We start from the raw sequence: 11,995 nt of genomic DNA, 5'->3' as shown, positions 1-11,995 counted from the left end.
TTATTTTTTATTTTTATATATTTTTTTAGATTTTATTATTATATTTTTTTGAAAATAGTTAAGTGTTTTTTATTTTTTTATTTTTTAGAATTAAGATCAAATTGAGAATATTTGTAAAATTTGAAGGTTAATTTTTTAAAAATTATGACTAAACCGATATAATATGTAAAAATTGAGGGCTAAATTTGTTATTATATTGACTTTTTAACTGTCATGTCATCTTGTCATTTGTGATTTTAATGAGGGTGAGCAAAATAACCGAACTATTACGTGGGTGCTTAAATTACAATTTTTTTATTTTAAGTGCTTAAATGAAAATTTTTATAATTAAGTGACTATATGTATAGTTTACCCTGATAATACTAATAATAATAAACTTTTAAATAATTAACAACTCTAAATATCATGCATTAAATTATAATTAAAATTTAAATCAAAAATCTTATCACAAATCACAAAATAATATAATTGCATGCTATAATCATATATATATATATTATAAAATAAAATAAAAAGGTATAGAAGCATGTAAGAAAACTTTGAGTTTTGGGATAGTTTTTTGAGTTTCAAAATATTTTCTTAACTATTAAACTATAATTATTAGACCATTTTTAACTTAATTTAATTACATATATAACATTTTAATTTTATTTAATCACATGATATAATATTCAATTTAATATAATTACCATATTATATATCTCACTATTAATCACAATTTATATCATATAATAATTTAATTTAAATTGATCTAGAAATCAAATATAAATATAACATTTATTTTTTATCGAATTCATTGAGTAAGAAACAAGAAAAAACAAGTAATCTTATTTTATTTATTTATCATATATATGATAGCATACATACACATATTATATCATATATAGAATTTTGGAATAATATTAGTAACAATTAGTCCTAAATCAGTTCTAATACATTTGTCACCTATTACAGGCTAACACATTAGAATGGTTTAATTTCGTGATCAAACTATTAGTGAAATATTATAAAAAAAATTAAATAGATTATAAAAATAAATAAATGCATTTTAATAAATAAATACAATTGGCTAGTGCACCACACAGGTATGCAAACTAGTTACCGTATATTGAATGAAAAAAAAGTTTAATTATGGTAATATGCTAAAAGGTAAACTATATAAATAGTCACTCAATTATTAGCATGTTTTTGTTTTGTTCACTTAGGTTCAAAATTCTATTTTAGTCACTAACGTTTTTGGAATTTAATATTTTGGTCACTCATCGGTTAAATTACTAATGGATATTGACGTGGCATTTTTATTGCCATAATAATAAATTTAGGCTTCCAATTTTACAAATTCTACCAGTTTGGTCCTGATTCTAAAAAAATCAACAAATTTAACACTTAAATTTATACATTATGCCAATTTAGTCTAGATTTTTAAAAGTTCAAATTTAAAAATTTAAAAATAAAAAATTATTTAAAAGTTCATTTTTTGATAAAAAATACATGTAAAATTATTAAAAATATATAAAAAAGTATCAATAAATGAATACTCAATTTTCTCTTTTTTTCTAACATGAAATTTATTCATTAAAATAATATTTTTAAAATAAAATAAATTTCTTTATAAAATCCACAAGACTTGAGCAAATTCAAACTTTTCCATTTCTTTTAGTTTTATTTTATAAATAATAATTTATTTATTATATGTTTGGCCTTATATTTTAGTCTTCGCCAAATTTTTTGAGTGACGGACACCACCTTCGCCCACAACCACCAACACTAATTACCCTTATTTTGAACTCCTCAATTTCTATATTTTTCATTGTTATGCCATCGGACTAGGAATTGATTATGAAGATGTCAACATAGCCTTTCACCTACCAAATCTCCAAGACCTTATCCTCACCTATATACATATATACTCAATCATACCCGCCCTCAAAGATAACCTCCAACGTGACAAACTCATTATAAGTAACAACATAAAGAGTTAGACTTTTATAGTTTGCGACCTTAAGTTGTAGTTTTTGACCCAATATGAATATAATTATCATTAATGTTGAAAAAAAATAAGAAGGAAAAATGTCTCTTCTTAAGGATTCTTTTCCCATAAATTATTTTATTTATAAAATTGTTATTTTAATAAAGAAATGTCAAAATGAAAAAAATTATATATTCATCTATTTATAAATATTTTTTTATAAAATCTTATGTGTTTTTTTATCGAAAATGAACATTTAAATATTTCTTTTATTTTAAAAGTTTTTAAAAACTTTTAATTTAAAAAGTTAAGACTAAATTGGTATAAAGTGTAAAGTTAGGGGTTAAATTTATTGAATATTTTAGAACTAGAACCACATTGATAGAACCTGTAAATATTGGGAGATAAATTTGTTAGCATGCTAATAAAAGAAGGCCACACCAATATTCTGTTAGTGAATTAATGAAAGAATGATTAAAATATTAAATTTTAATAATTTTAGTAATTAAAATGAATATTTTTAAAATTAAGTGAAAAAACAAAAACAACTTAATAATTAAACCAAATATTAAAGAGTGATAAATATTATCGAAAATCTTTATTATTTATAACTTAAATTTATAAAATGATTCCACTTTTTATAATTGTCAAACATGTTGACGTAACATGCAACTAATAACTCACATCACCATTTAAATTTTCTTAAAATGCTCTTATACCCTGCTTTTATTGGTGAGATTATATATATTGACAAAAATAAAGAAATTTTAATATTAAAATAAGGAAAGACGTGTATAATTGTAACGAAAAATAAATTTTAATAAAAATTAAAAATAGTTTTGATGATAGAATACCAAATGTTGTTATTTTAAACTATCTACATCAACATTCATCTTAGATCTTATGATATAATATAATATATGTAAAAGTAAGATTCATATTAGTTACTGTAGAACTTTTGACGCCAATTGCTGATCCGCATGTTCAATTTGATTTATATTCATAATCGGTTGGCTATTTATATACATAAAAGGAGTTTATGTATGTTCATTTTAGTTTTGATTTTTAGATATTCTGATATAATAAAATAAATTTTAAAACTTTCTTAATTAAAATTTACAAAAATTATTTTCATCACATATAAATTTATTTTCAAACTTAAAAATAAATTTCTATATTCCTTTTGCAGTTTACAGAAGCTGTTGAGTAATCTCCAATCCTTTAAAAATATTTTTAAGCTAAAATATTGTAGATTTCCAATAACGATATATGTCAGAAGATAGAAATTCAAAGTTAAAAGTTTTGCTTCAATGCTGAAACGTTTCGAGACATGCTCTTGATATCTTGAGACATACTACTTTTAACGGTTTTTTTTTAAAGCGATGCGTTGAGACATAAATTTGTAGACAATATTAATATGTGAAATTAATGTTCCCAACGACTAAAAACTCATTCCTATAACTATAAACATTTTAAAATCAATGAGTATAAATATGACTCGAAGATACTCATATGGAGACAAAGAAACAAACTTACAAAGTTTAAAAAAGTAAAAATCCAAATATTTCATTTGGGGTTTATTTTCTTTCCATCCTTTCAAGTGTCTACTTATATTTAAGATTGGGTAGATGTTATACTCTGTCTTTAAAATGTACTAATAAGTAAATTGAAGAAAATCCTTAATTACGGTAAGTTAAAGTAATAAAAGTAAATATTTAAAGTCAAATCATTATAAATTATTATATCTTTTTGTTTTATTTTCTTTCAACTCTTTTCTTTAAAATTTTCAAACACCAATTCACACATTCGTGATGTAAAACTAGAATTCATCAACCTAAAAAACTAAGTTAATTTAAAATAATTTTCTAAATTGATTAGATTTTGAAAAGTAAATTAATTTTTTTAAAGAAAATTGTTTTTTCTTATATTCTACACGTGGGTGCCACAAATTATTTGTGATCTTTTTAGTGGAAGACGGAAGTGGGAAGTTAGGGGTTTTTTATTTAGTATTTTTTTATAAGTGATTTTAAAAAATTATTATGATTTTTTTTAAGGGTTAGTATTTAGTACAAGGAGTGTATTTTTATTTATTCTATAAACAGTTTTAAAATTTTGCTATGTGTCTTTTCTTTTTTAATTATATATTTCTAATAATTTACTATACTCTATAGGATAATTGTCAATCACTTAATTTTACTTATGGACTCTAAAAACTCAACTGACTTGTACTAAATAATTTCCCTTTTTTTAAATATTTATTTTTTTAATATCCACTATATGAAAATTGTCAACTCCTGACTTTGTTTGTATAATTTAAATTATTTACTGGTAGTGTACTAAATTTATTCCTTTTTTTTAAAGGTTGACTTTTTATTCAAAGATATTATCCATACTAGATTTTGTCACACCCACAATATTTTATGTTAAAAATATTTTCTTTTAAATTTTATTTAATGATGAATATAAGTAGAGTGATAAAGAACTTGTGTTTTGATATTATTAAACATGTATTCGATCTTTGGATTTGTAATTTGTAATTTTTTATTTAAATATGATATAAAAGTATAAAAAGATAAAAGCATTATATAATAATATTAATTATAATTTAAAAGAATAGGTATTTCTGTAATTTCATAACTAAATTGGTGACCCGATTAAGGGTGACACAAACTTAGTAAAATACTTAAATATAAGTATTAGATTGGATAGTGATATTTTTTTGCTTATAGAAAAAATTAGTTTGTGAAAATTTGAGATGATATCCAATTAATTTGTGAGACAAACTCAATCAATACCGTTATTATTAGTATAGATATATCAGCATAAGATTTAATGTCATTATTAGAAACTACAATATATTAATATTTTTACAACTTAAAAATTACATAAATAATAATTTTAATAAATTTTAATTAAATTCAAATTTATTTTATTTAATTGAATAAATGTAAATTACTTATAAGTGCTGGGTGGAGTGGTAAGGTACATTGCCCTCTCAGAGAGAACTCATGTTTGAATCCTGAAGACGACATTATTGGGAGAGACAATTATAAACTCGAAAAAAATAATGTTGAAGAACAACAATATTGACATAAAAAAAAACATTTTTAACTTTTGTTGAGTAGTGGTTAACACCCTTACTTTGTACAATAAATAAATAAATCCCCAGTGCTTAAGTCTACTAATGTAATAAAAGCTGTTGGCTGATCCCAGAAATATCAGTGATCAAGTTTCGCCAAATGCACCAAAAATGAAAAAGAAATGCATCATAATGTGAAGAGAAAGCAAAATGAATATGAATATAAATGGTCCCCTTATCATTGATATTTGATAATTACATGCTTTTTAACACATATATTAGCCGTATCGAAAGAGTCGAAAAGGGTAATGGAGTAGGGTTAGGGCTAAGAAATGATTCATTGTGAGAATATAAATCAATGAATACGTGTGAATGACACAAGGTTAATGGTAAAACTAATGCATGGTACACGTAACTAATGGAACTCTTCACAAAACCATAGAAAAGTTATATATCCAAAAACCAAACACCTAATCAATAAAACCCCTAAAATTTCAGTGCTTGACATGGATTGGTCTGACGTAAAAGATGGAAAAAGAAACAGAATGAAATCTGGCAAAGCCTGCTGCTAGCTTCACTAGGTAGGTTCATGCAATTTCAATTGTTTGATTCTAGCTAGACGTGTAGTTGTGAGAAAAAGAAAAGAAAAATCTCAAGTACCCCCTTCTTCTTCATCATCATTTGATCCAACTAAGAATACATCCAAAAATTCTAGCCAATCTCTTTTCCCAAAGAATTTTCTAGTTTTTAATATTATGTATTGCATGTTGTTGTATCATATATATTGACATATTAATTATTCATATACCCCCATGCCATGCTTTCTCAGTTTCCCAACACTTTAGTTATGACTTATGGGTCATCCAAGCTTCTTAAAGCTACAGAAACACCAAAGAAGTGTTTTCTTTTGCCAATAACCAAACCCTTTAGCATTGGCTCTTTTATAGAAATAAAGGCAACCCTTTAATGTGTTAATATAATAAGTGCAAACCACTTCCACAAGCCATTGAGGACACTTTCTCTCTCTTTCACCACCGAAAAGAAAAACCCCAAAAGCTGTTTCTCTCACTCACTTTGATGGATATCAATCCAGCATTAAAGCTCCAAACCCACACTTGGAATCTTGAAATCCCCATGGATGACCATATCCTCCATGACCAACTCCCTTTGAACCCTATTTGGCCGAGCTTCCCTCTTCAAACCCCTTTCTCCACCTCAACTACTCCCACCCACCTACCTAGTGCAACACCTGTTTACTCAACTCATCACAACGACCAACTAGGTCACCTTGTTGAAGAGGGGGAAGAACCAGAAGAAGAGTTAAGCGCCATGAAAGAGATGTTGTACAAGATCGCCGCGATGCAGCCCGTCGACATCGACCCTTCCACCATTCGGAAGCCCAAGAGACGCAACGTGCGGATCAGCGACGATCCCCAGAGCGTGGCGGCTCGTCACAGGCGCGAGAGGATAAGCGAAAAGATCAGAATTCTTAAAAGACTTGTCCCGGGAGGCACTAAGATGGACACTGCATCAATGCTGGACGAAGCTATCCGATATGTCAAGTTCTTGAAGCGGCAGATTCTGGAGTTGCAAAGATCCAATGCTAACCAGCAGCCGCCACCACCACCACCACCATACCCTGTGGAGTGGCAAGTTGCACCAAATAAACCTCTGGGTTCCACCTCGGAGACACAAACAGGCCATGGATTCACTTTTGATGCCAACGGGGGAAAACCCCTTGTGCTTTAATCATGAGGTAAATTTAGTGATTAATGGCTTAGCTATATTCCTGAACTAATCAACATGTAATTTCTGTATTAATGATAATATTATTAGTGAAGACTATTAAAGAGGGTGTGTATATATATATTAAGATTATAGAACCTGAAGCTTAACCTAGTTAGGTTAGGTCTTATCATCCCCCTGTGCAACCAATTCGAGGTTCAATGCCTAATATCCGTAAATACAAAAATATAATAATAATAATAATAATAATAATAATAATAATAATGCAAGGTATTAGAGAGAGCGATGGAGTGTGGGGAAAAAGAAAGGGTTTGTTAGGATTCTGTTGACTGAAGGGTCGAATAATCATAACGGTTAGCTTGAGTTACGCAGAGCCATATATAAATTATATAATAACAAGGCAATTGAAGTGTCTAAATTTGGCCGGAAATTAGTTTGCTTGGCCGACTCTCTTTCCCGGAATAAAACTGTGACGTGAGAATGCTTTTGAAATCATTGTTCTTTCCCTTCTCTTTCTGCATATAATATACATATATTTCTTTTATTCTTATTTTGGGCTCTTGTGGCTCCCCACTTCTATGCCCAACTTATCTAAAGCAAATTTATATTTCAGAAATGTTTTATGTAAAAGATGATTCATTCTTATGTAAACCATGGACAATACACAGTACATCTTGTTCACCTAAACCCTAGATTTTTACAAATTCAACACACCTAACATTTGAGATTTAGTGAAAACGGGGTTTCATTTGGATACACATTTTTTTATGTTTTTTTATTATATATTATACCTTTTGCTAATGAAGGAGTATATGTATATTTTATGTTAGATACATTGATTTTTTTTTATATTTCATTATAACTTTGTATACACTAGTACAAAAATGTGGCATTATCTGACACACATTCTCTCACAAACCCTAACTATTCATTCTACAACTCCATCTGCTGTTATTTACTTATACATGGAGTTGGTTCCCATTTTATAAGTTAAGTGTAATGTATTTTTCTTTACATAAAAAATTGCAGTTTGAAAAAGAAAATGTAGTAACATTGTTCTTGCAGTGATAATAGTTCTTCCATTAACTTATACTTCTAGGAATTTAATTTTCAAGAAATTTAGTCCCTCAAATTTTTAGATTTGAAAATATAAATTAAATTGTTAATATCATTAAAGTTCTTCTATTAAATTAAGGTACATTGTAATGGTTTTTTTTACATAGCTACGGAGTGGGGTTTTTTTTTATTTCAACATATTATACCAAAATTTAACAAAATAGTTTTATAGTGTTAACAATAGTACCTGAATTTTTAAATTAAAAAAGTAAAGGGATTAAATTCTTGAAAATAAAAATAAAGAGACTAAATTCTAAATATATGAAGAGTATAAAGACTTAGAGTATATTTGAGTGTATCCATTATTTATAATTGTAATTGCGATTGTATTTATAATTTTTTTAATTTTAATTCTTTTTTAATTAGAAAAGAAGAAAAAGAAAAAGAAGATATTCTCATCCGCATGGTCGAGTTCACCATAGTGAAATTATTATGAAAAAAAAATGTAAGAATGTGCATTGATGCTAAAATTGTAAATGAAATCAATTCGATTTTAATGAATATATACTTTTTCTTGTACAATGATAGGAAAATTTTTATAGCAAAAAATTGGCTTACAATAAAAAAGATTATTTTTATTTTTATTTTAAAATTAATTTTCATTCTTTAATTTTTAAATGAAAATAAAAATTTGTTTCAAAAAATGAAATTATAAAAATATAGTAGAAATATAAAAATTAAAATTAAAAAAATCTTACATTTGTATGGACTTGACCTGGATTTTGTTGAAAAAATATATTGGTGTTTATAGGTATTTGAACCTAGATCTTTTCATTAATTAAATTGAAAATTGAAAATTCTTTATTTTTAAAAATTTTCTAATTTTCCAATGTAATTTTAATGAAAATTATAAAAAAAAGAATTTATATAAGTTTTATTTTTTAAAAATTTCTCAAAGAAACACTTTTTTATTATTTTTCATTTTTTAAAAAGAAATAAAATAAAAATTGAAACTAAACATACCTTCAATTTTACAAATGAACTACTAACTTTTCAAGTCCATCAAAGCTCCTATTCTTACATTAATTAACTTTTTAATAATTTGAGAAATTATTAAATAAATCATTCTTTTTTATTTTTTTATTTTTTTATTTTTTAAGATATTTACGTAGACTCATTAAGGGGTAGATGTTGGCCACGAATTTTAAAGCTACTTCATACCCAAGACGAGGATTGAATCCTCAACCACTGGTTAATGTAGGAGAGACCATTGTCATCTCAACTAACTCCCGTAATTTTTTATTTTTTATTTTTTTTAATAATACGGTTATTAAATTTTCATATAGAGTCTAAAAAAACCTTGAAAGTAGTGTATAGAATAATTTTCTTTAATCTAAAAAAAATATTTAGTGAAATTTTTAAACTCTACAAGCAAATTTTAAGGTGATGTCAAGTGTTGTATAAAATATAATTAAATATTAAATATATAAAAGAAATGATATATATGAAAAATGTTGTGTTTACATTTAACATTTTGAGTGGGTGAAGGGAGATGGACCAAAAATAGGTAGATGTTGATTCAATTAGAAATACAAATACAAAAGACACCGAATTCAGCTATATGAGTTGTGTTTAAGCTACTTTTTCTTGTTATATAAAGAAACGAAAAATAGTATCCGTAGCGTCAAGAGCATTTTCTTGCTCCATAAACCCAACGACTGTTGTATTACCAGATGGCACAAAAGGCTTGATTATAGCCCAATAAAAAAGTTCCATTTTGGGAAGAGGCTGCCTAATTAGTCCAACCTTTCCATCTTGAATTTGTTCACCAAAATTGATTCCCCTATCTTCTACCGCTACTGCCGCCATTTAAATGTATTTCTTTTGAAACATTTTAAGTCCAGACTAAGGTCTTCAAGAACAACATTACCCTCATCCCTCCTATTTGATCCACAGGCAACACCAATAAATGAATCATCACTCCCTTCTTGTTCCAACAAACTATCACCATCAAAGAATCCAAACAAATATCCTGCAATGCTTGTCTTACATCGTTCTCAGCATCGAAACCAGGAGACTACTCATATGGTTCTAAAGAGACAAATATAAACTAAATAATTACATTTAGAGAGAAACCATTCATTTTTAACCACCTTTTTGCACGGGTAACTATGCAATATTGAAACTTTAGAAAGAAAAAAAAGAAAACATTAAAGCCAATCGCCACCATCTGCATTGAGCTAAACGACAATTAATAATAACTTTATGAAGGAAATTTATCGATAATGTGTTTAGGAGGGAAGCAAATGAAGGGAACTACATGCATACATATACCACCAAAACCAATAAAAGGGTAAGAATATCATTTTTGACGTATTTGGGCAAAAAATTCTAGACATGAAACTGGTAAAATAAGGCCTATGTGCCGTTTTTTTTTCTAATTAGGATTTTACCTCAGTTTTAAATTTAATTAAGGATTTAAGTCAATTTAACTGGAAAGTGCAGCCAGTTAGACGCGCATTCCAATTAATGATTAGATTCTAACAGCTTTTTAACTTTTTTTCCAATGGTAAAAAATAAATAAATACACCCAATGATAACTTTTTTAATCCTATAAATACCCTTCAAATTTTATTTTTTTCATTCACATCCTTTTCTCAATTCTCTCAGATTCTCTCTAACACTCTCATGTCTCTCAACTCTCTCGTTTTTAATATTTTTCAATATTTTTATTTAAAAATAATATTTTTTTAATTATCTCATTTTTATTCGTTTAAATCAATTTCTCACGAATGGTCACCTCTCTAATCCGCTTCGAGGACAAGCATATTTCCAACGCCCAATTAGTAATGGTAAGACCGAAATTTTTAAATTTCGTTAATTTCAATAATATTAAATTTAATTTTTTATTGTGTAAGTAGACGGATGATCATATTCTGGAGAGCTCCATAAATAATATAAGAAAGCTTGCGATCCCTGAAATTCGCGGATACTTGTAAGTGGCTGGATTCTTACATGCATCTCACATGTCCGGGGGCTACAAACTCGATTTGTAACTAATCAACACGTTGGTGGAAAGATGGTGGCCCGAAACACACACTTTCTACCTTCTGTGCGACGAGTGTATAATCACACTTGAAGACGTAGCGCTACAATTCGGTCTGACAGTGGATGGGCCAGTAATTACAGGATCTGCGATCATTCCGGGCAAAGTGACCATCTGCCAATCACTGTTGGGGAAAGTCCCAAACAAGTTCGAAGGTGGTTGGATATTGATGAACTGGTTGAAGGATAATTTCAACGAGCTCCCTGAAGAATGAATAGAGGAGGTGATATAGCAATACGCCCGAGCATACATCATGAGGTTAATTGGGGGCATTTTAATGCCTGAAAAATCTCAAAATTTGGTGCACGCGAGGTGGCTATTACATCTAGTGGATTTCAATGAGTATGGGAAACTAAATTAGGGATCTACCATGCTGTTCACATTATACTGGAGATCTGTCGGGCCATGCTACTGAGTTTGGCATCGATCAGTGGTTATCTACTCCTGCTGCAATCATGGGCCTGGTGGCGACTACCGTTTTTACGTCCCAATGTGACCAACCCATGTATATTTCCGTTGATGACGAGGTAAACATTATTTATTAACAAATATATAGTTTGTACAGTAATTTTTATTATTATACATTTCGGCTAACATATCGTTTGTACAGGTGGAACCACAGGTCGAGCTACGTGGGACTGCCCAAGGATCTATAAAATATTAGGCTGTTGCTAGATCAACGATCGAAAGCTGAGGTTAGTTACTTATTCTTTCGAACCTATATTAATTACGTAATGATTGTTAAAAAAAATCATAAATAATGATATTTACAATTTTGCTTTTCAATTTGAATAGATGTCATACGCCGACACCGATGTCATATCCTGCATCTTGCCAGAAGTGTTACGCAATCAGCAGATGTGGGATGCGAAGGTGAAAATGCACAAAATAGACCAAGTGTTAAGGCAGTTCGGTTGAAGGCAATGAATTTCGCCGCCACCGCAAAACCTAAAAGATCTGCACCAGATTGACATGCGAAGGAAGAACAACATCGACTGGTCGAAGTGACATGATAGCACATCGAGACGTAAGATCATAG

General features: G+C 28.2%; 1 protein-coding gene across 1 annotated transcript; it reads left to right on the top strand.

Annotated features, from left to right (window-relative positions):
• The first annotated feature begins 5,557 nt into the window (after nt 1-5,557).
• LOC107896125 (transcription factor HEC3) lies at nt 5,558-7,623 on the top strand. The gene has a single exon (XM_016821258.2). It carries the CDS (start codon nt 6,126-6,128, stop codon nt 6,795-6,797), a length of 672 nt encoding a protein of 223 aa, XP_016676747.1. The 5' UTR covers nt 5,558-6,125; the 3' UTR covers nt 6,798-7,623.
• The last annotated feature ends 4,372 nt before the right edge of the window (nt 7,624-11,995 follow it).

This window comes from Gossypium hirsutum, chromosome A10 (genome assembly GCF_007990345.1).
Source record: "Gossypium hirsutum isolate 1008001.06 chromosome A10, Gossypium_hirsutum_v2.1, whole genome shotgun sequence".
NCBI lineage: Eukaryota > Viridiplantae > Streptophyta > Magnoliopsida > Malvales > Malvaceae > Gossypium > Gossypium hirsutum.
This window is presented reverse-complemented; position numbering and strand designations above follow the sequence as displayed.